General features: G+C 40.8%; 1 protein-coding gene and 1 pseudogene across 1 annotated transcript; both read right to left on the bottom strand.

Moving 5' to 3' along the window:
- Nucleotides 1-4,018: 4,018 nt before the first annotated feature.
- Nucleotides 4,019-25,074, bottom strand: LOC134759960 (olfactory receptor 5AU1). Its single transcript, XM_063715323.1, is given in 3 exon segments — nucleotides 4,019-4,518; nucleotides 4,521-4,967; nucleotides 25,020-25,074. Coding segments are annotated over 3 exon segments (951 nt in total). The 5' UTR covers nucleotides 25,024-25,074.
- LOC134760107 (myoneurin-like) lies at nucleotides 23,680-24,315 on the bottom strand (annotated as a pseudogene).
- Nucleotides 25,075-25,444: the final 370 nt, after the last annotated feature.

The following is a 25,444-nucleotide window of genomic DNA, read 5'->3' on the forward strand; positions in this document are numbered from 1 at the left end:
AGAAACAAAAGCACATATCATAAAGCATATATATCGTATGCTTTTATTTCTCTTGGTAGAATATAATGAATGGAATAGTTGTTTTATATGGTAGGTATCTATTGAACATTTTGTGAAACCACCAAACTTTCCACCACATTTTCCAACATGGTTTTACCATTTCACGTTCCCACCAGCAGTGTATTAGAGTTCCAGTTGCTTCTCATCCTCACCAACACTTGCTATCGTCAATCTTGTTCATTTTACCCATTTTTTAGGTGTTTTGTTGTCTCATTGCATTTTAATTTAACTTGCATTTTAATTTGCATCTGCTTATGATGTTAAACATCTTTTCATGTGCTTTTTGCCTTCTGTATATCTTCTTTGGTGAAGTGGCTGTTCAAATCTTTTGCCTCTTTTCTTACTGAGATGTTTTTATAGAGCTTAGGGAGTTTTCTATGTATTCAGGATGCAAGTGCTGTATCACATATACAATTGAAAATATTTTCTTATAATCTGTGGCTTGTCTTTTTAGTGTGTGTGTGTGTGTGTGTGTGTGTGTGTGTGTGTGTGTGTGCATGTACATATATATTTTCAGAGACGGGGTCTCTTTATGTTGCCCAGGCTGAAGCGCAGTGTCTATCCACAGGTGAGATTATCACACTGCAGCCTCCTCTAAATCCTGGGCCCAAGTGATCCTCTTGCCTAAACCTCTCATAGTGAAGACTATAAACACGCACCACTGCACTTGGCCTTTTTACTACTGTAAGTCTCTTTTGATGTATTTTAGTTTGAATGAGGCTCAATTTATTAATTTGTTCTTTTATAGATCATGCTTTTTGCGTCATATCTCAGAAATCTTTGGCTACCTCTAGGTCACAAAGGGTTTCTCCTATGTTTTCTTTCAGAAGTTTTATAGTTTTAGGTCTTATGGTCAGGTCTACGATCCATTCATAATTGTTCTTATTTGGTGTGACTTATGAATAAAAGTTGATTTTTATGCATATAGATAACTAAATATTCCTATGCCATTTGTTGAAAAGACTATTCTTTCCCCATTAAATTGCCTTGGTACCTTTGTTGAAAATCAGCTGTCCACATATTTGTTTGTGGTCTAATTGTGGTCTCTCTATTCGGTTCCATTGATCTATTTTTACAGCAATCACACTGTCTTGATTACTGTAGCCATATAATTCTTGAAATCAGGTAGTCAGACTTTCAACTTTGTTCTTTTTCAAAGTTGCTTTGGTTATTCTAAGTCTTTGCATTTCCATATGAATTTTAGAATCAATTTGTCAGTATCTATAAAAAGCTGGTGGGATTTTGATTGGGATAGAATTGAATCTCAAGATCAATTTGCAGAGTATTTACATCTTAACAATATTAAATTTTGTAACCAATAAAGTTGGTATATATCTTCATTTATTTAGGTGTTCCATATCTTTAAACAGTATTTTGTTGTTTTAAATATACAGGCCTTTTATACTTTTGTCAGATTTTTTTTTCAGATAAGTCAATTGAGCATAATCCAAGGGATTATTTCTTGATTCTCAATTATGTTCCATTAACCTAAATACTCATCCTTATGCCACTACACCCATTATTTTGATAATTATAGCAGTATGGAAAGTTTTAAATTTGGGTCTGTATTCTTCCAACTTAGTCAACTTTTTTAAATTTTTATTTTTAAGACAGGATCTTGCCCTGTTGTCCAAGCTGGAGTCCAGTGGCACAATCACGGCTCACTGAGGCCTCGACTTCCCAGGCTCAAGTGATCCTCCCACCTCAGCCTCCCGAGTAGCTGGGATTAAAGGTGTGCACCACCCTACCCAGCTAATTTTTGTATTTTCAGCAGAGATGGAGTTTTTTCCATCTTGCCCAGGCTGGTCTCGAGTTCCTAGCCTCAAGCAATCCACCTGTCTTGGCCTCCCAAAGTTCTGGGATTACAAGCGTGAGCCACCAAGCCCAACCTGTCCTTCTTTTTAAAATTGTTTAGGTATTCTGGTTTATTTGTATTTGCATATACATCTTAGGACCAACTAGTCAAATTTTTAAGATACAGCCTCTGATATTTTCCTAAGGATTATATTGAATCTATAGAACAGTTTGGGAAGTATTGGCATGTTAATGATATTGATTATTCCAATCCATGAATATTGAAGGTCTCTCTATTTATTTAGATCTTCTCTAACTTTTCTCAGTAATGTTTTATGATTTCCAGTATATGGAAATCACAACATTTTTGTGAAAGAATTGTTTTCTTAATTTCATTTTTGGATTGTTTCTTGCCAATAAAAATATAATTAATGTTGATATATTTTTTATATGCTGTAATTTTACTGAACTTGGTTATTAGTTCCAGTGGAGTTTTTTAATAGATTACTGGAACTTTCTATATTCAAGATCATGTTATCTACAAATAAACACAATTTTTCTTCTCCCTTTCCAATCTAGATGCTTTGTTTGTTTATTTTAATGTACTTGCTACAATCTTCAGAACAATGTTAAATAGAGATGGCAATAGCAGACATCTTGCCTTGCTTCGAATCTTAAGGGGAAAGCATTATCTCACTAGTAAGTATAATGTTGGGTGTAGATTTTTCATAAATGCCCCAGATATTAGGAAATTTTTAAAAATCCACTCATGGATTGAAGAATAAATGATAATAAAAATTAGAGTATACACAGAACTTAATACTAAAAACACCATATTTCAAAACATATGGGATGCAGGCTAAATAGAATTTGAAAAAATTTGTCTTAAATGCCTATAATTAAAAAGAAGACAGCTAGTGTGATGGCTCATGCCTGTAATCCCTGCATTTTGGGAGGCCAAAGCGGGCAGATCACCTGAAGTCAGGAGTTCGAGATCAGCCTGACCAACATGGAGAAACCGCATCTCTACTAAAAATACAAAATTAGCCAGGCATGGTGGTGCATACCTGTAGTCCCAGCTACTCGGGAGGCTGAGGCAGGAGAATCACTTGAACCTGGGAGGCAGAGGTTGTGGTGAGCCGAGATCACACCATTGCACTCCAGCCTGGGCAACAAGAGCAAAACTCTGTCTCAAAAAAAAAAAGAAGAAGAATGACAGGTCAGCATGGTGGATCATGCCTGTAATCCCAGCGCTTTGGGAGGCCAAGGTGGGAGAATCACTTGAGCTCACAAGTGCAAGACCAGCCTGGGCAACATAGGGGGACCCCATCTCTACAAAAATTAAAAACAACCTTCTGAAGATGACTCTTATTTAGGGCATTTGGCTCTGTAGATGAAACTCTGTCATAGAGAGGGTCTTCTCTCCTTGGTTGGCTGGTTGGTTAGCTGACAAGCATTACTTGAGCAGCAATGGAAAATATAACAGCAATATCCACAATTTGGTCTTGGGGATATTAAAAATTCTAAGTAATGAAACAGTCACTCACCAAATATATACTCATAGTTTTCCATTTGCTTAGCTCTGTGTTCTCCCTATCAGGAATTTAGTCAGGTGTGGTGGCATGCACCTGTAGTCCAGCTACTCAGGAGGCTGAGGCAGGAGCATCACTTGAGGCCAGGAGGTTGAGGCTGCATTGAGCAATGTTCATGCCACTGTGCTCCAGCCTCGGGGGAGAGAGAGAGAGAGAGAGACAGAGAAAGGAAAGAAGGAAGAAAGGAAGGAAGGAAGGAAGGAAGGAAAGAAGGAAGGAAGAAAGGAAGGAAGGAAGGAAGGAAGCAAGGAAGGAAGGAAGGACGGAAGGCGGGGAGGAGGGAGGGAAAGGAAAGGAAATACACTAACTGGGAAAAATGAATGAAGCATCTCAACATGGATTACTAAATCTTGCCAACAGGTTGAATTATGCAACAAGCAGACACACCCTTCTCGCTTCCTAGTCTCTAGGACACCATCATTTCTTCTGTGGCAGGTGGATGCAGAAGCACCTGCAGACCAGAGGGCATGCCCAATATTCACAGGGGCGGGCATGGGGATGTGCTCTGGGTGATACCACCTAAGATAAAGTTCCCTTGACTTTCTAAAGATATGCGGTAATGCACTGAGAAATCATTCCATTGTTTTCCTACCCCAAACCTTTATTAAAGCTTTCTTCACGTCCTTGTTTCTCAAAGAGTAGATGAGGGGGTTCAGCATTGGAATCACCACTGTGTAGATCACAGCAACTGTGCGGTCCTGGGTCAGGGAATAGCTGGACCTGGGGCGCAGGTACATAAAAAGTGTTGTGCCAAAGAAGAGGCAGACGGCAGTGAGGTGGGATGCACAGGTGGAAAATGCCTTAAACCTGCCCTGGGCCGAGCTCATTCTCAAGATGGTGTTGAGAATTAAGAAGTAGGAGATCAAGATGGTGAGGGTGCAGCTCAAAAGGTTGAAACCAGCAGAAATGAAGAGCAGGATCTCACACAGTGAAGTGTCTACACAAGACAGGGACAGGACGGGTGGTCCATCACAGAAGAAGTGAGTGACGACACGAGCACCGCAGAATTTCAGACTAAAGATACAGCTAGTGTGGATAAGAGAAGTGAGGAATCCTGCACTGTAGGAGCCCAAATCAGCAAGGCACAGACCTCAGGAGACATGATGGTTGGGTAGAGCAGGGGGTTACAAATAGCGGCATAGCGGTCATAGGCCATGGCAGCGATGAGATAGCACTCACTGGTGGCAAAACCCGCATAGAAGAACATCTGAGTCATGCAGCCAAAATAGGAGATCACTTTCCTATTGGCCAAGAAGTTTACCAGGGTCTGGGGCACAACCGTGGAGGAGTAACAGAAATCCAAGAAGGAGAGGCTCTTCAGGAGGGAGTACATGGGTGTGTGCAGGGTGGCACTCACATGGATCAGGAGGAACATGACCAGGTTCCCCAGCAGAGTGGTGGTGTACATGCCCAGGAACACCACGAAGAGCAGCCTCTGGAGCTGGGGGTCAGTGGTGAGGCCCAAGAGCTCAAACTCCATCCCTTGGCTCAGGTTTGCCCCTTTCATGCTTCTCCAGTGCTCTGCAGTGGAGAAAGAAGGCACCACCATAAATGAGGTTGAACACCTGGGGCTCTGACTGGGTTTGATTCTGCCTAAGGACAGCCTTCTGAAGATGAGTCTTATTGAGGGCATTTGGCTTTGTAGATGAAACTCTGTCATAGAGAGGATCTTCTCTCCTTGGTTCGTTGGTTAGTTGGTAAGCATTACTTAAGCAGCAATGGAAAATATAAGGAAATATCTACGATTGGTCTTGGGGATCTTAAAAATTCTAAGTAATGAAACAGTCACTCACCAAGTATATATTCGAAGTTTTCCATATGCTTAGCTCTGTGTTCTCCCTATCAGGAATTCAAGAGTGCCTGACCTTGGGAAGCTTATATTCTACAGACAGTATATTTTGTGTTTAAGCCACACGTACTGTGGTGTCAGACTGCTAAGGTTCAAAGTTAGGACTTTGCCATTAACTAGCTGTGTAATCTTGGGAATGTTACTTTACCTTTCTGAGTTTCCATTTTTCCATCTGTGAAATAAGGATGATAGCAACTGTCTATAAAGATTATTATAAAAATTCAATGAGTTATTTCATGCAGAGAATTTGAACAAATTCCAGCACGTTGAGGAAGTTCAAAGAAGGTTAGCTATGAGCATTCTGACTAAGAAGATAGACCCAAAACCTAAATAAACATGATAAATGAGATGAACCCACAACAAAGCTTAGCAAGCAACCTACCATCTAACAGTACAGACAGAGACACACGTGCTACACAAGTGTGACTAAACAGGCCTTCAGAGAGGCTGTAGAGGGCTGATGGGCCAGCTATAAAACTGGCCCTGTGAAATCAGCACTACCCAGGCAATAATGTGAATACTTAAGGTAACAAGGGCTGAGAGTGTGGAGAGACGGAGGTAGTGTAAGACTGCATGTGGGAGCCTCCACCAACGGGAGAGTCTCCTCATCATCCATAAAGCTGCCCATCATTTCCAGAGAACAAAATCACCCTGGACTCAGGGGATGTTACAGCCAGTAGGAAAGGAACGAAGTGAGTGAGGCTTTGTGAAAATGCCTTTTTTATTTAGAGAGTGAACAAAGCTTGAATGCATCACCTAAACACCACACTCTCCTCTGTCCCATTGGCTTCTCTACCACATGTCTTCCCAAGTTACCTCTGGGTGCTGAGCCATTTAAGCACCCTGTGCTTTTGGGTGAAGACTCTCAGTTATAAAGACTTTGAAGCCAACAGATGTGGCTGAGTAGGACAAAAAGGGGCAAAAGTGAGCTGCCTTATCCAGCCCTGAGAAGAGTAAGCAAATAACACACCTGTGAAAAGTGTTGGGAGAATTTGGAGAGGAAAGAGCTGGGTTGAGCAAGTAAACATTCTGACTAATTCCAATGACATAATTTCCAGAATCATCAAACTACCTGGGCAGGAGAAGATTCTGGACATATGTATAACTAAATTTAGTTGTCAGGCAGGGAATGAGGCGCCATTTGTGTTGATAGAATACTGTGACTAGTGACAAGAAAAAAGCTTTTAGAAATGCCCAAAGAGGTAATATGCCCTAATAAAATTGAGACACAAAATATAAATGCAAATTTGAACACAGAACATTAGCAACTGCTTCTAGAACACATGGAATGCAATTCTGTGACTTATTTCATGTCACTTAGATGTAACATTCAGCTATCCTTAATCTAAAAGCTGCCATTTTATAATAAATCCCACTATTGTAGAACATGGGCAGTCCTAGATTTGGGTTGCAAATGTCTTTGGCGCCATTGGTGACAAAGGCCAATTCGACTTCAAGGCAAATTAGAGGAATTCAGATAAATGACTGTAAAACTCCCAGAGTGGAAATAACTTGCAGGCACTTTAAGAAAGTGGTCATTAAGAGTGGAGCAGGATTTTGAGACCCAGCTACCCATCTTCTTTCCTTGGTGGGCTGTTTCAGTTTAGGTAACAGATCTGTAAGTATCCCTCTGATTAAAAGAACAAAAGAAGAGAAAAATAGGAATATGTGCAATGCTCAGGACAGTGTGGATGAGGCAGGAAGCATACACTGGGGTGGAGTGATGGAATGGGATGGGGTAGGGTGGTGGGTAATACAGCTGATCAGAGCCTCCAGATTTATCATTTACTTTAAACTCGCACTCTCTCTTCTGCTCCCCTTTCCTCTTTCATCTCTCTTCTCTAATCTGCACTAAATTCAAAATTCTTCAGAATATAGAATGACTCAAGGAAAGGATTATGGAGAAATTGGCATCTCTGACAGTTGTTCAAAGGATTCTGTAATTACCACTATTTCTATTGGCTATAGTTTGTACCTGTGAATGAAATGTAGGAGGAAAACTTAAAGGTGATCTAATCATATGGGAATGGATTATGGAGTGGAGTGCATAAGAGTGAGAGCAAATGCCTGGGGTCTCTGGATGAGGGAGGCGTAGGAAAGAAGCTCTGTTTATACCCGACTCATTGCCCCCATCCCTTGGATAGCACAGTGAGAGCACATGTGGCTATGAAGGGCAGGCAGCCAAGGAAAGCAGCCAGTGAGATTCCTTGAGCAACAGTGATCCCAAACAATGGTTCTTAAACAGTAAGCTGCCTTGCCCAAGGTTCACAGGAGAAGCTTGTTATATGTGCAGATTCCAGGTCCCAATCCACAGAAAATTTGATCCAATAGGTCTATAGCTTGGCCCCAAAGTCTGGTGATTCTGATTGAGACAGGAGGTCTCTGAACCTCACTCTGAGAAACACTAAACCATGGGGTACTTGCAGGAGCAGGCAGATCTTCCTGAGCCACATGTTTATACATATCTCTTCCTAGCTTGCTGGACTTGTCCATGTCCTAGGAAATCAGCCTGTGGGTAGGATGGTCATCCTGGACATGCTCTTCCCTCCAGAAGACCTATCTGTGGTTAACAATTTCCGGAAATCTGGGTTACTACCTGATGATAATCTAACACCAGAGCATTTCCTCCTTCAAAGTTGCTTCAGATGTCCTTCAGCAAACCATGTAATTCCAGCAAAGCGCCTGGCTTGATGTCAGAGCTGTTGCTGTGGGGGTCAGAACACAAGTCTTCCATGGAAACACAGCAAAGACAAAGCCAGACTCATTGTATTCATAGACTGAGTCTGGGGATCAGAGCCTGCCACTGACTTTAGCCTCTCACGTTGTCAGAGGTGTGAGGCAGCCCCACTCCCTGTGAGCTCCTCACAGCTGATCTTGTGCTGGCAGGAGCCACCCCAGAGCCATCTTTTCCCCTGGCAGCCCAGCAGCTCACCACTGGGGAGGAGGATGTGTTCACTGATTAAAGTTTAAAAGGCAGGTGAGGAAGTGTGACTAATTAGCCCCATGAAGGCCCATTAAAGTGTTTGAAAAGTTACTAGCATCTTTGAGAGTCTACCCATGAGGAAACAAGTGGCTGGGAAACAGGGAATGAGGGGACTAGATCCACACAGATCCCTGCAAATATGCTGCTCATTCGCCCCAAAACACTACTCCACCTTCACTCTAAACTTAACTCTTACGTGATTATCTGTATTTCCTCAACACTGGAAAACCAGGTTTTTCTTTCTTCTATGCCAGTTACCCAATGTACATTTGTGCTGTAGATTAAAGCTGAGGACCTTCCTGCCCTTCAAGATTACAGTAAAGTTAGAGGCATGTTATGTGGTTCCCAAATATTTGAGAATTTTCTAGGTTTCTTTCTGTTACTGATTTCTGATTTAAAAGCATATGGTCAGAGAATACATTTTGTATAACTTGATACTTTTGAACTTATTAAGACTTACTTTAAGGCCCAGAATAGGGCCTATCTTGGAGAATGTTCTACGTCCACTTGAAAGGAATATATATTCTGTTTTGTTGAGTGGCGTGTTCTATCTATAACTGCCAATTAGGTCAAGTTGGAGCAGTCCCCTGGCACAGCACAGCAACTCTATGGAGAGATGGCCAGGCTGCTTTTTCATGCAGGTCCTGGATCCCATTTCTCTTCACTGGCTGAACCTCCTGACCGAGGTCTACATCCACCCCCTCAGGTGTTTTCCAGCTGGCAGCAATTCCAAACCTCCATGGGACAGAGCTCCCAGAGGGAAGCGTGGGCCACCGTCTTGGTTGTTTTGCAGCCTTCACTGTTAATACCTTCAGATACTAAAAAAAATATGAGGTGACTAGGGACTGGAATGGACCCCGAGCATATTATAGCAGCCCTACAGAAAAGTGGCTAGACTATTTGTTATGTGGGTCCCAATCCCATAACTCCTTACTGGGTGGGTCCTCCTGGCCTGGGTTTCCAGCCACCCCCCACTGGGGCTATAAAGCCAGTAGCAGCTCTGAAACTCCCTGAGACAGAGCTCCCAGTGGGAAGGGTGGGTTGCTATCTTTGCTCTCTTGCAGCCTTTATCCTTACTGTCTCCAGGCCCGGGAGAGTCTGTGGGGACCAGAGGCTGGTCAAAACCGCCAGCACAGAGCACCCACCTTGCAGAAAAGTGGCTGGGCTGTTCTCCACCCAGGTCCCAGTCCTCACTTCTCCTCACTGAGCAGGGCCACCCAACCTGGGACTCCAGCACAACCAACCTATTCCCGCCTGACCACTTCAATCACAAAGGCAGCCCAGCATCTCTCCAAGGAGGAAATCCCAGAGTCAACCCACAACCCCTCCACTACTGCAGTTGAAGTGGTACAACTCTAACAGCCCTTGGGCTGGGGAAGGAACAAAGGGCCTAGTCACTACACTGGCACCTCCAGCACGCCACAGCCACAATACAGAGAGGAGTCCAGCCCTCTTCCCTGGGAACCCCTGGCCCCCATTCTTCACTAGGCAGGGCCCCCAGCTCATGACTGCAGAACAGTTGCCCCACCCACAGCTGATTATACCCATTGGAAGTGGCCTAGGGTTTTCCCTGGGGAGAGAACCCCAGAGGCATCCAACAGCCCCTCTGCCACGACCACAGCAGCAGTTCTATCCCTGCTGCCTTTGGTCTGGGGAAGAAACAAAGAGCCTGAGGGCTACACCTGAGCTTACAGCACACCACAGTAACCATATGAAGAGGAGACCAGTCTCTCTTCCAAGCGAGCCCTTGACCCCCGATTCCCAAGCAGAGCTCCAAGCTTATGCCAGCAGTTCAGCTGCCCCATCCCACTGGCTGAACACTCCCAGTAACAGTGGCTCCACATCCCTCAGAGGTGAAGCCCTCAGAGGCAAATGAAAGCCCCTCTGCCAGTGCCTCTGCAGTGGAACTGCCCTTGCTATCCTGAGACTAATGAAGGAGCAAAGACCCTAAGTACCTTATCCACACCTCCAACAAGCAGCAGTCTACCCAAGGAGAGGAGGCCAGTCCATCTCCCATGGGTCCCACCTACCCCTCACCTTCCCCTACCCCACACACTTATCACCCATCAGGGAGCCCTCAGCTTGGGCCCACAGCCCCCATTCAGGGCTGATTGCACTAAGTGATTGCTGACCTGTATCTCTCTGGGGTAGGGCCCCCAGGAGATAAGTGAAAGACTTTCAGCCACAACCACTGCTAAAGTTCATTCCTCTGATGCCTCCAAGTTAGGGAGGAAACATAAATGCTAAGAACACCCCAGAGCTGCAGTGGGAAGCCTGGGAGTGTCAAGCCACAGTCTACAGGCAGCACTCAAGTAGGAGAGGAGGGCACACTTTCAGAGCATTGAGAGGGAGCATGGCTGCAACTGTGAGGAAATATAGGGGAGCCACAGGACTGAGCAAGAGCCTACCAACTGACCACTACGCCTAAGTGCCACCTACTGGATCACACCCCAAAGTTTCGACACCAAAAGTACCTCACTAACCTACCTCTCTGTGAAACCAAAGATAAGTCAGCTACAAATAATGACCCTGCACAAAGCCTCAGACCTGTGAAAATACCCAGAAAAGAAGTCAATTTTCTGTACTCAATCTACACCACAGTTAAAGGAATACCCACGTGCAGAGATAAGAAATAACCAATGCAAGAACTCTGGCAACTCGAACGGTCAGAGTGTCTTATGTCCTCCAAATGATCACACTAGTTCTCCAACAAGGGTTCTTAACCAGGCTGAGTTGACTGAAATGACAAGAAATAGAATTCAGAATGTGGACAGGAATGAAGATCATCAAGATTCAGGAGAACAGCAAAACCCAATCCAAGGAAACTAAAAATCACAATAAAACAATACGGGAGCTGACAGACAAAATAGCCAGTATAAAAAAGAACTTAACTGATCTGATAGAGCTAAAAAACACACTAAAAGAATTTCACAATGCAATCACAAGTATTAACAGCAGATCATGCTGAGGAAAGAATCTCAGAACTTGAAGACTGGCTTTCTGAAATAAGACTGTCAGACAAAAATCAAGAAAAAAGAATGAAAAGGAACGAACAAAACGTCCAAGAAATATAGGATTATGCAAACAGGCCAAATGGATGACTCACGGGCACCCCTGAAAGGGGCAGGAAAAAAGCAAACAACTTGGAAAACATATCTCAGGATATTGTCCATGAAAACTTTTCCAACCTTGCTAGAGAGGCCAACAGTCAAATTCAGGAAAAACAGAATCCTTGCAAGATTCTACACAAAAATACTATCCCCAAGACACATAATTGTCAGATTCTCTAAGATCCAAATGAAAGAAAGAATGTTAAAGGCAGCTAGAAAGAAAGGACAGGTCGTCTACAAAGGGAACCCCATCAGGCTAACAGCAGACCTCTACAAGCCAGAAGAGATTGGGGATCTATATACAATATCCTTAAAAAAAAAATCTTAAACCAAGAATTTCATATCCAGTCAAACTAAGCCTCCTCAGTGAAGGAGAAATAAGAACCTTTTCAGATAAGCAAATGCTAAGGGAGTTTATTACCACCAGACCTGCCTTACAAGAGATCTTGAAAGGAGCGCTAAATATGAAAAGGAAAGACCGCTACCAGCCAATACAAAAACACTCCTACATACACAGACCAGTGACACTATAAAGCAACCACACAAACATGCTGACATAATAACCAGCTAACAACACAATGACAGGATCAAATCCACACGTATCAATACTAACCGTAAATGTAAATGAGCTAAATGCCCCATTTTAAAAGGCAAAGTGACAAGCTGGACAAAAAAGCAAGACCCAATGGTAGGCTATCTTCAAGACACCCATCTCACACACAGTGACACCCATAGGCTCAAAATAAAGGAATGAAGAAAAATCTACCAAGCAAATGGAAATCAGAAAAAAGCAGGGGTTGCAATCCTAATTTTAGACAAAACAGACTTTAAACCAACAAGTATCAAAAAAGAGATAAAGAAGGGCATTACATCAGTGTATTAGTCCATTCTCATGCTGCTATGAAGAAATACCTGAGACTGGGTAATTTATAAAGAAAAGAGGTTTAATTGACTCACAGTTCTGCATTGCTGGGGAGGCCTCAGGAAACTTACAATCATGGCAGAAGGCACCTCTTCACAGAGTGGCAGGGGTGAGAATGAGTCCCAGCAGGGGAAATGCCAGACGCTTATAAAACCATCAGATCTAATGAGAACTCACTCACTATCATGAGAACAGCATGGGGGAAACCACCCCCAAGATTCCATTACCTCCCACCGGGTTCCTCCCGTGAAATGTGGGGATTATGGGAACTACAATTCAAGATGAGATTTGGGTGGGGACACAGAACAAAACCATATTAATCAATAAAGGGTTCAATTCAACAAGAAGACCTAGCTATCCTAAATATATATCCACCCAACACAGGAGCACACAGATTCATAAAGCAAGTTCTTAGAGACCTACAAAGAGACTTAGACTCCCACACAATAATAGTGGGAGACTTCAACATGCCACTGACTGTATTAGACTGATTTCTGAGGCAGAAAGTTAACAAAGATATTCAGTACCTGAACACAACATTGGACCAAATGGATCTCATTGACAGCTACAGAACTCTCCACCCAAAAACAACAGAATATACCTTGTTCTCATCACCACATGGCACATACTCTAAAATTGATCACACAATTGAACATAAAACAATTCTCAGCAAATGCAAAAGAACTAAAATCATACTAAACACACTCTCAGACCACAGAGCAATAAAAATAGAAATCAAGACTTTAAAAAATCACCTAAAACCATGCAATTACATGAAATTAAAAGTCCTCAATGGCTTTTGGGTAAGTAATAAAATCACAGCAGAAATCAAGTTATTTGAAACTAATGAGAACAAAGATACAACATACCAGAATCTCTTGGACACAGCTAAGGCAGTGATAAGAGGAAAATGTATAGCACTGAACTCCCCAAGTAAAAGTTAGAAAGATCTCAAATTAACAACCTAACATTACAACAAAAAGAACTAGAGAAGCGAGAGCAAACCAACCCCAAAGCTAGCAGAAGACAAGAAATAACCAAAATCAAAGCTGAACTGAAGGAGACTGAGACATGAAAAAACCCATTCAAAAGATCAATAAACGCAAGAGTTAGGTTTTTAAAAAAATAATAACATAGATAGACCACTAGCTAGACTAATAAAGAAGAAGGAGAGAAGATCCAAATAAACAAAATCAGAAACAACAAGAGATGCTATCACTGATCCCACAGAAATACAAATAACCATCAGAGACTACTGTAAACACCTCTATGCACACAAACTAGAAAACCTAGAAGACATGGATAAATTCCTGGATACATATACCCTTGCAAGACTGAGCCAGGAAGAAACTGATTCCCTGAACAAACCAATAACAATCTCCAAAAGTGAGTCAGTAATAAATAGCCTACCAAACAAAAAAGCACAGGATTAGATGCATTTACAGCCAAATTCTACTAGATATACAAAGAAGAACTAGTATCACCGCTACTGAAACTATCCCAAAAAATTGAGGAGAGACTCCTCTCCAACTCATTTTATAAGGCCAGCATCATCCCAATACCAAAACCTGAGACACAACAATAAAAGAAAACTTCAGGCCAATGTCCTTGATGAACATTGATGCCAAAATCCTCAACAAAATACTTGCAAATTGAATCCAGCAGCACACCAGAAAGATAATCCAGCACAATGAAGTAGGCTTTATCCCTGGGATGCAAGATCGGGTTGACATACACATTTATTGATATAAATGAATAAACGTGATTCATCACATAAACAGAACTAAAGACAAAAATCACGTGATTATCTCAACAGATGTAGAAAAGGCTTTTGATAAAATTCAACATCCCTTCATGTTAAAAACTCTCAATGTACTAAATATTGAAGGAACGTAACTCAAAATAACAAGAGCCACATATGACAAACCCGCAGCCAGCATCTTGCTGAATGGGCAAAAGCAGGAAGCAATCTCCTTGGAAACCAGCACAAGACAAGGATGCCCTCTCTCACCACTCCTATTCAACACAGTATTGGAAGTCCTGGCCAGAGCAATCAGATAAGAGAAAGAAGTAAAGGGCATTCAAATAAGAAGGGAGGAAGTCAAAGTACCTTTGTTTGCAGATGACATTATTCTATATCTAGAAAACCCCTCAGTCTTGGCCCAAAAGCTCCTTCAGCTGATAAACAACTTCAGCAAAGTCTCAGGATACAAGCTTAATGTGTAAAAATTACTAGCACTCCTATACATCAACAGCAGCAAAACCAAGAGCCAAATCAGGAATGTAATCCCATTCACAATTGCCACGAAAAGAATAAAATACCTAGGAATACAGCTAACCAGGAAGGTGAAAGATATCTACAATGACAATTACAAAACACTGTTCAAGGAAATCAGAGATGACATAAACAATGGAAAAACATTCCATGCCCATGTATAGGAAGAATCAATATCATTAAAATGGCCATACTGCCCAAAGCAATTTATAGATTCAATGCTATTCCTATAAAACTGACAATGACATTTTTCACAGAAGAAGAAAAAATTATTTTAAAATTCATATGGAACCAAAAAAGAGCCCAAGTATCCAAGGCAGTTCTAAGCAAAAAACAAAACAAATGAACCAAAAAAAAAAAAAAAAAAAGCTGGAAGCATCACGTTCCCCAATTTCAAACTATACTTACAGGGCTATGGTAACCAAAACAGCATGGTACTGATACAAAAACAGACACACAGACCAATGGAACAGAATAGAGAGCTCAGAAATAAGGCCACACACCTAGAACCATCTGATCTTCAACAAACCTGACAAAAACAAGCAATAGGGAAAGGATTCCCTATTTAATAAATGGTACTAGGATAACTGACTGACTAGTCATATGCTAAAGACTGAAACTGGACCTCTTCCTTATAGCATATACAAAAATTAACTCAAGATGGATTAAAGACTTAAATGTAAAACCCAAAACTATAAAAACACTAGAAGACAACTAGGCAATACTATTATGGACACAGGAACGGGCAAAGATTTCATGACAAAGACACCAATAGCAATCACAGCAAAAACTGACAAAGGCTGGGCATGGTGGCTCATGCTTGTAGTCCCAGCACTTTGGGAGGCTGAGGTAGGAGGATCACTTGAGGCCAGGAGTTCAAGACCAACCTGGCCAACATAGCGAGACCCTATCTCTTTAAAAAAAAATTGAAAAAACTGACAAACAGGATCTAATTAAAGGTAACAGCAGGCCGGGTGTGGTGGCTCATGCCTGTAATCCCAGCACTTTGGGAGGCCAAGGTGGGTGGATCACCTGAGGTCAGGAGTTTGAGGCCAGCCTGGCCAACATGGTGAAACCCCGTCTCTACTAAAAATACAAAAAAATTAGCCGGGCATGGTGGCAGGAGCCTGTAGTCCCAGCTACTTGGGAGGCTGAGGCAGGAGAATCGCTTGAACCCAGGAGGCGGAGGTTGCAGTGAGCCATGATTGTGCCACTGCACTCTTGCCTGGGTGACAAAGTGTGACTCCGTCTCAAAAAAACAAACAAAAACCCAAAAAGGTAAAAGCTTCTGCACAGTAAAAGACACTATCAATAGAGTAGACAGACAACCTACATAATTGGAGAAAATATTTGCAAACTATGCCTCTGACAAAAGTCTAATATCCAGCATCTATAAAGATCTTAAATTTACAACAAAAAAAAAACAACCCCATGAAAAAGTGGGAAAAGGACATGAACAGACATATTTCAAAAGAAGACATGTAGCCAAAAAGCACATGAAAAAATGCTTAATATCACTGATCATTAGAGAAATGCAGATCAAAACCATAATGAGATACCATCTTACATCAGTCAGAATGGTTATTATTAAAAAGTCAAAAAATAACAGATGCTTTCAAGGTTGTGGAGAAAAGGGAATGGTTATACACTGTTGTTGGGTGTCTAAATTAGTTCAACCATTGTGGAAAGCAGTGTGGCTATTCCTCAAAGAGCTAAAAACAGGACAACCATTTGACCCAGCAATCCCATTACTGGGTATATACCCAAAAGAATATAAATCGTTCTACAATAAAGACACATGCATGCATATGTTGATTGCAGCACTGTTCACAATAGCAAAGACATGGAATCAACCTAAATGCCATCAATGGTAGACTGGATACAAAAAATGTGGTACATATACACCATGGAATACTATGCAGCCATTTAAAAAAATGAGATGATATCCTTTGCTAGAACACAGATGGAGCTGGAGGCCATCATCCTAAGCAAACTAACACAGGAACAGAAAACCAGATACCACATGTTGTCACTTATAAGTAGGAGCTAAATGATGAGAACACATGGACACAAAGAGAAGAACAACAGACACTGGGGCCTACTTGAGGGTGGAGGGTGGGAATACGAAGAGGATCAGAAAAAATAACTATTGGGTACTAGGCTCAGTACCTGGGTGACTAAATAATCTGTACAAAAGAACCCCCAAGACACGAGTTTACCAATATAACAAACCTGCACATGTATCCTTGAACCTAAAATAAAAATTTTAAGAAAAGTAAAAACAGCTTTGAGGTATAATTCATGTATGATACAATTCACACACTTGAAATGTACAAAACAATGGTTTTTAGATTAACTCAGCGTGGATGGAAAGAAAAAATTTTTTAAGAAACGGTTTTTAAAATATATTTACATATATGTGCAACCATCACCACAGCCAGTTTTAGAACGTTTTTATCACATGAAAGAGAAACACCATACCCTTTAGCTGTCACTTTCTTATCCCTCTGCCCCTACTCCCACCTCAGCCTTAAAGAAACACTTATCAACTTTCTGTCTCTGTAGATTTCCCTATTCTGGACATTCATCTGAATGAAATCATAAAGTTTGTGGTCTTTTGTGGCCAGTTTCTTTCACTTTGCATAACGTTTTCAAGGTTCATCCATGTTGTAGCATGGATTAGTATTGCATTCTTTTTATGGCCAGATAGTATTCCATTGTATGGATATACCATATCTTGTTTATCCATTCTTCAGGAGATGGACATTTGGGATGTTTTATCCTTTTAGCTAATATGAATAATGCAGCTATAAACGTTTATGCCCAAGTGTCCATGTGCGCATTTTCATTTCTCTTGGGTATATACCTAGGAGTAGAATTGCTGGGTCATATCCTATCTCTGTTTAATCATTTGAGATACTGCCAGACTGTTTTTCAAAGCAGCTGCATAATTTTACATTCCCACTACCAGTGTAAGAGGGCTCTAATTTCTGGCCGGGCACGGTGGCTCACGCCTGTAATCCCAGCACTTTGGGAGGCCAAGGCGGGCGGATCACGAGGTCAGGAGATCAAGACCATCCTGGCTAACATGGTGAAACCCCATCTCTACTAAAACTACAAAAAATTAGCCGGGCGTGGTGGCGGGCGCCTGTAGTCCCAGCTGCTCGGGAGGCTGAGGCAGGAGAATAGCATGAACCCGGGAGGCGGAGCTTGCAGTGAGCTGAGATTGTGCCACTGCACTCCAGCCTGGGAGACAGAGTGAGACTCCGTCTCAAAAAAAAAAAAAAAAAAAGAGGGTTCTAATTTCTCCACATCCTCACCAACACTTGTTCTTTTCTGACTCTTATTCTAGCCATCCTAGTTGCTATGAAGCAGTGTCCCACTCTTGTTCCTAATGACTAGTGATGTCAAGCATCTTTTCATGTGGTTTTGTTTTGTTTTGTTTTGTTTGCTATTTGTGTGTCTTATTTGAAGGAATATCTATTCAGATCCTTTGCCCATTTAAAACTGGGTTATGTGTTTTTCTATTATTGACTTTTAAGAGTTTCTTATATATTCTAGATACAAGTCACTCATCAGATATAGATGGTTTACAAATATTTCTCCCATTATATGAGTTGTCTTTCACTTTCTTGATGGTGTCTTTTGAAGCACAAAGGTTTTCATTTTGATGAAGTCCAATTTACCTGTATTTTCGTTTGTTGCTCATGCTCTTGGTGTCATATCTGAGAATTCTTTGCCAAATTCAAGGTCATGAATATTTACCTTCTAAATGTTTTCTTCTAGAGTTTTATACTTTTTGTTCTTACATGTAAGTCTTTGGTCTATTTTGAGTTAATTTTTGGTGTGAAGTCAGCGTTCAGCACTGGCTGGAAATGAAGAGGAGAGAGAGGCATGTGTTCTTGGCTGCAGTACTCCGGAATCAAATATTCCTCTCTAGAGCAGTCTTGCTTCAGATACCACAAACTCTTGCCTTTCTTACCAAACTTGTGTACATTTTCTCAAATAGATATTTGTTCATTTCCTGCTTACCCTTAGGACCATTTCCAGAGGCTTCATATGGCTCATTTGTGTGTGTGTGTGTGTGTGTGTGTGTGTGTGTGTGTGTGTGTATGTTTTTAATAATTTTCTTTTTTTAATTTTTGAGACAAAGTCTCACTCTGTCACCCAGGCTGGAGTGCAGTGGCACTATCTTTGCTCACTGCAACCTCTGCCTGCCAGGTTCAAGCGATTCTCCTGCCTCAGCCTCTGGAGTAGCTGGGAGTACAGGCGTGTGCCACCATGCCCTGCTAATTTTTGTATTTTTAGTAGAGATGGGGTTTCACCATGTTAGCCAGGCTGGTCTCGAACTCCTGGCCTCAAGCAATCCGCCCACAGCCTCCCAAAGTGCTGGGATTACAGGCGTGAGCCACTGTGCCCGGCCATTTAAATAATTTTCATCAGTTTCAATGAAAACAAGGTCAACAGAGCGCCTCATGCTGTCATGCCAGATGTCTATCTCTTACTGATTTCTCAGTAATGATTTTCATGATAAGTTATATTTTGTCTTATGTTAATATTGCTACACTAGCTTTATTTTGGTTAGGTTTTATTGTTTGTTTCTTTTTGTTTTTAGAGGGAGTCTTGCTCTGTCTCCAGGCTGGAGTGCAGTGACACGATCTCAGCTCACTGCAACCTCCACCTTCTGGGTTCAAGCAATTCTCTTGTCTCAGCATCCCGAATAGTTGGAATTACAGGCATGTAGCACCACGCCTGACTAATTTTTGTATTTTTAGTAGAGACAGGGTTTTGCCATGTTGGCCAGGCTGGTCTTGAACTCCCGACCTCAGGTGATTCGCCTGCCATGGCCTCCCAAAGTGTTGGGATTACAGATGTGTGCCACCACACCCGGCCTGTTTTGGCGAGTATTTGAATGACACGTCTTTTCCTGTTCCTTCATGTTCAGCTTTCCTATGCCATTATGTTTGCCGAATTTCCCCAAGCAGACCTGAAATCTGCTTCTTCTAGGATGATGAAACATTTATTTCAGATGTAACTTGCCTCACAGTAAACATTCAGAAATACTCTGAGGCTTTATTAAAAGAGCCGGTATGACTAGGCAGAGATAAAACAAACCCTATGAAAGAAAACTTTCTTAAGGATGGAATGGAATTTTCACTTCAATCAGATGTATGACAGGCAGCTGAACACCTTTGTGAAGATTTGAAAGCCAAGAATAATTGCCACATTGATAGAGTACTGCTGCATCTTCTTTATGCAGGTATCTTTATGCAGTTAATTTCTCAGATCCCTTACTTAGCATAAATAAATTTGTGTCTTAAAAGATTTTACCATCACTCTCAGCTTCATCTTTAGACAGTTTTCCTAAAAGTACCCTAAATTTAATATTTCCTACTTGCTGTTTTTTAAAAATTGACTACTAAAAAGTGTATGTATTTATGATGTACAACATAATGTTTTGATATATATATATATTGTGGAATGGCTAAATCAAGCTATTTAACATATTCACTACCTCATATACTTATCATTTTTTGTGGCTAGAATACTTAAAATCTATTGTCTTAACAATATTCAAGTATACAATATATTGTTATTAACTATAGTCACCATGATATACAATAGATGTCTTGAATTTTTTCCTCCTATCCAGATAAAATTTTGTGTCCTTTGACCAATATCTCCCCAGTCCCTCTACCTCACAGGTTCTGGTAACCACCACACTACTCTCTGCTTCTAGTTGTTCACACTTGTAGGTTCTTGAAAAAGGTTTGTTGATTATAACTTTTTTTTAAATCAACTTTTTTTTTTTTTTAAGACAGGGTCTCTCTGTGTCACCCAGACTGGAGTGCAGTGGCACAATCTCAGCTCACTACAACCTCCACCTCCCGGGTTCAAGCTATCCTCCTACCTCAGCCTCTTGAGTAGCTGGGACCATAGGCACATGCCACCACACCTGGATAATTTTTGCATTCTTTTGTAGAGACGGGGTTTCGCAGTGTTGCCCAGGCTTGTCTCAAACTCCTGAGCTCAAGCAGTCCACCCACCTCAGCCTCCCAAGGTGCTGGGATTACAGGCGTGAACCACCTTGCCTGGCCAAAAAAAAAAACCAACTCAATATTGTTGATATTTCTTATTGTTTCTCTAGTCTCTATTTCATTTATTTTGCTCTAATCTTTATTTTTTCCTTCCTTCTACTAAATTTGGGCTTAATTTGTTTTTCTTTTTCTAGTTCCTTGAAGTGCAATGTTAGGTTGTTTATTTGGGATCTTCTTTTTTGATGTAAGCATTTATTGCTATAAATTTCCCTCTTAGAGTTGCTTTTGCTGCATCTTATAAGGGCTGGTATGTTTTGCGTCCATTTTCATTTGTTTCAAGATTTTCAGAGACGGGATTTCAAAAAGGAAGGATATTTCTAAACTTCTCTTTTAATTTCTTCTTTGACCCATTGGTTGCTCAGGAGCATGTTGTTGAATTTCCACGTAGTTGTGAATTTTCTGAAATCCCTTGTTATTGATTTCTAGTTTCTTTTCTTAAAAAAAATTTATTTCGATAGATTTTTGGGGAACAGGTGGTATTTGGTTACATGAGTAAGTTCTTTAGTGGTGATTTGTGAGATTTTGGTGCACCCATCACCCGAGCAGTATACACTGAACTCTATTTGTAGTCTTTTATCCATCACCCCCCTCCCACCCTTTCCCTTGAGTCCCCAAAGTCCATTGTATCATTCTTATGCCTTTGCATCCTCGAAGTTTAGCTCCCACTTATGAGTGAGAACATATGATGTTTGGTTTTCCATCCCTAAGTTACTTTACTTAGAATGATAGTCTCCAGTTCCGTCCAGGATTGCTTTGAATGCCATTAATTTATTCCTTTTTATGGCTGAGTAGTATTCCATCATGTATATATATACCACAATTTCTTTATCCACTTTTTGATTGATGAAAAGTGGTTCCTTATTTTTGCGATTGTGAATTGTGCTGCTATAAATATGTGTGTGCAAGTATCTGTTTTGTATGACTTCTTTTCCTCTGGGTAGATACCTAGAAGTGAGATTGCTGGATCAAATGATAATTCTACTTTTAGTTCTTTAAGGAATCTCCACACTGTTTTCCACAGTGGTTGTACTAGTTTACAATCCTACCAGCAGTGTAAAAGTGTTCCCTTTTCACTGCATCCACATCTACATCTATTATTTTTTGATTTTTTAATTATGGCCATTACTGCAGGAGTAAGGTGGTAGCACATTGGGGTTTTGATTTGCGTTTACCTGATCCTTAGTGATATTGAGCATTTTTTCATAGGTTTGTTGGCCATTTGTATATCTTCTTATGCGAATTGTCTATTCATGTCCTTGGCCCACTTTTTGATGGGATTGTTTGTTTTTTCTTGCTAATTTGAGCTCCTTGTTGACTCTGGATATTAGTCCTTTGTCAGATGTATAGATTGTGAAGATTTTCTCCCACTCTGTGGGTTGTCTGTTTACTCTGCTGACTGTCGCTTTCATATCATTATGGTCAAAAAAGATACTTGATATAATTTCAGTCTTCATAAATCTGTTAAAACTCATTTTGTGGTGTAACATATGATCTATCCTAGAGAATGTTCCATATGTGGTTGAGAAGAATGTGTATTCTGCTGCTGTTGGATGGAATCCCACTTGTCATTTGTTAGTGTTAGCTTTACTTGCCATCTGTAGATGCTAGACATTTTTTGACCCATGAATTATTGCTCCTTTTTGTTTTAAAAAAAGACTGTTTTCTATAAGGTCTTTTCTATAGCTTATCTCTCTTCTCTCATATTTTACTCTAAGAAGCCAGAAGAATCAGGAAATGCTTTTAACATCCATCCTGAAAACCTTCTTAGATCACCCATTTCACTAGGTACATTTTCTGCCTTCCATTTTACTGCAGATTATAGTGGTGCTAAACTTTTTACCACTAGGTGACAAGAATACATGTTTTTCTAGTTTTTCCAGTTTATTTTTATAGTTTAAGGGGTACAAGTGCAATATTGTTACATGGATACATTATATAGCAGTGATGTCTGGGCTTTTGGTGTAGCCATCACTTGAATAGTGTACACTGTACCCATTAGTTAATTCCTCATCCCTCACTCTCTGGTACCCTCCCCACCTTTCTGGTCCTCAATGTCTATTATTTCACTATGTCCATGTGTACACATTACTTAGCTCCCACTTATAAGTGAGAACATGTAGTATTTGACTTTCTGGTAGTGAGTTATTTCGCTTAAGATCATGGCCTCCAGTTCTATTCATGTTGCTGCAAAAACATGCTTATATTCTTTTTTATGGCTGATTAGTATTCTATGGTATGTATGTATACACACACATACACACAAGTTTTATATATATGTATATACTCCATGGTGTGTGTATGTATGTATATATGTGTGTGTATATATATACACACTACATATATATTTATAACAGATACATATATGTTATGTAGGTGCGTGTATGTGTATATATATGTGTGTGTCTTCCATGGTATGTACACTACATATATATATAAAATGTTCTTAGCCACACGCGGTGGCTCACACCTGTAATCCCAGCACTTTGGGAGGCCGAGACAGGCAGATCACAAGGTCAGGAGTTCAAGACCAGTCTGGCCAACATAGTGAAACCCCATTTCTATTAAAAATACAAAAAATTGGCCGGGCGTGGTGGCAGGCACCTATAATCCCAGCTACTCAGGAGAGTAGACCAGCCTGGCCAATGTGGTGAAACTCCATCTCTACTAAAAATACAAAAATTAGCCAGATGTGGTGGCACACACTTGTAATCCCAGCTACCTGGGAGGCTGAGGCACAAGAATCTCTTCAACCCAGGAGACAGAGGTTGCAGCCTAGGCAATAGAGTGAGACTATGTCCTTAAAAAAAAAAAAAAAAAAATCCTAGTACCATTTATTGAAGAGCGTCCTTTTCTCAGTGTATGTTTTTGTCAACTTTGTCAAAAATCAGTTGGCTATGAGTATATGGCTTTATTACTGGGTTCCCTATTCTGTTCCATTGATCTATGTGTCTATTTTTATACCATGTTGTTTTGGTTACTATAATCTTGTGCACTGGCTATATTAGACATGAGTGTTCTTTCAGAGCACAGCTTGGCTGTGATTTTCCACATTTCTGTTTCACTGTAACAGTTTGCACATCTTGTGCTAGAAAAGAATTTTCCACAGCTTATGTCAGCTCAAGTTCTGAATTATTTCTTTGTGCAACTTGTTCTACTCTGGGTGTGGACAATTTATTTGCATCTAGGAATAATTCAATAGATGCATTCTCTAAAACGTCACTGAGATATTACACTGTTTTATTCTATTCTGTCTTCTGGGAGTTGAAAGACTTCTTTTTCTTTTTAGTTTGAGGTGACTTCTTTGCCAAAACCTCTTGTTCAGGATTTGCCTGAACTAAATTTGTAGATACTTTTGATTTCTCCCAATTATTACGATCTTACAATAGAGTAAGAAGACAAGTCTGTTGGTTCAATTCAATGTTTCCAGTAATGCTACATATCTCTGTCAAGATTTAATGTCTCTATGTATGTAAACTCCGACTGTTTCTGAAATTCATCAGCCTGATTCTGATCAAAAAGACATTATTCTCAGAAGTGCTTCTGTAGATAACACCAAAATACTCACTAAAAGAGGCAAGCACATTCCTATGAGCTTTAAACTGGTCTCCAGTTTTCAGTAACACCTTCCTCATGTTTCTTTAAGTGCACACTTGTAGCCTTCTCAAAGGCTATCAGAATTTAACTAACAGTCTCCTCAAGAAATTTTAGGCTTTCAGTGACACTTTCCTCAAAGTTCTTGCAGCTTCCTCCCACTATGAATGTCACTCCAACTTTTTAGATTTTTACTATGGCAGCATCTCACATCCATGTACCAAAATCTGTATTAGTTACTTATTACCATGTAACAAATTGCCCTAGAAGTTAGCAGCTTCTAAAAAACAATAAAACATTGGCCTTATGCCTGTAATCCCAGCACTTCGAGAGGCTGAGGAGGGCAGGTCATCCTGAGTTCAGGAGTTTGAGACCAGCCCAGCCAATATAGCGAAACCCCGTCTCTACGAAAAATACAAAAATTAGCTGGGTGCCTGTAGTCCCAGCTACTCAGGAGGCTGAGGCAGGAGAATCGCTTGAACCCAGGAGGCAGAGGTTGCAGTGAGCTGAGATCGCGCCACTGCACTCCAGCCTGGGCAACAGAGCGAGACTCCATCTCAAAAGAAAAAAAAACCAATAAAACCAATAAACGTTTACTATTTCACACAGTTTTCTATGGATCAGAAATTTGGGAGCATATCGTTAGGATATTGTGCCTTGGCTGTCTCATGGGGTTGCAGTTAAGTTGTCAACTGGGGCTGCAGCCAGTTGAAAACAGGAAGGATATGTTTAAAAGATAACTTACTCATATGGCTGGTGTCAGTGCTGACTGTCAGCAGGAGGCCTCAGCTTTTCTCCACAGGGCTGAGTCTTCTCATGACATGACAACTGCCTCCCCACATAGAAAGTAACAATGTATTTTATGACCTTGGAAGTCTCAGAAGGCACACGTAGTTATTTTTGCAATATCCTATTGGTTCTCAGCTCAACCCTATTTAGGGTTGGTCAGGGTCAAGGGGTGCTCGCTACCATGGTCAGCTGTGGATGATAATAGGAAATGCATTTAATATCTTGAAAACTAGCAAAAGAAGAAAAAGGAAAGGATTAAACATGTATCCTGCATTTCTTTTGTAAACTGCATCTAAAATATAAAGGAAAAGATTGAAAGTAAAAGAATGAAATATATATATATATATATATAAAATGCATACATTAACCAAAAGAATGCTA

The sequence above is a fragment of the Pongo abelii genome, chromosome 15 (genome assembly GCF_028885655.2).
Source record: "Pongo abelii isolate AG06213 chromosome 15, NHGRI_mPonAbe1-v2.0_pri, whole genome shotgun sequence".
In the NCBI taxonomy this organism is placed as follows: domain Eukaryota; kingdom Metazoa; phylum Chordata; class Mammalia; order Primates; family Hominidae; genus Pongo; species Pongo abelii.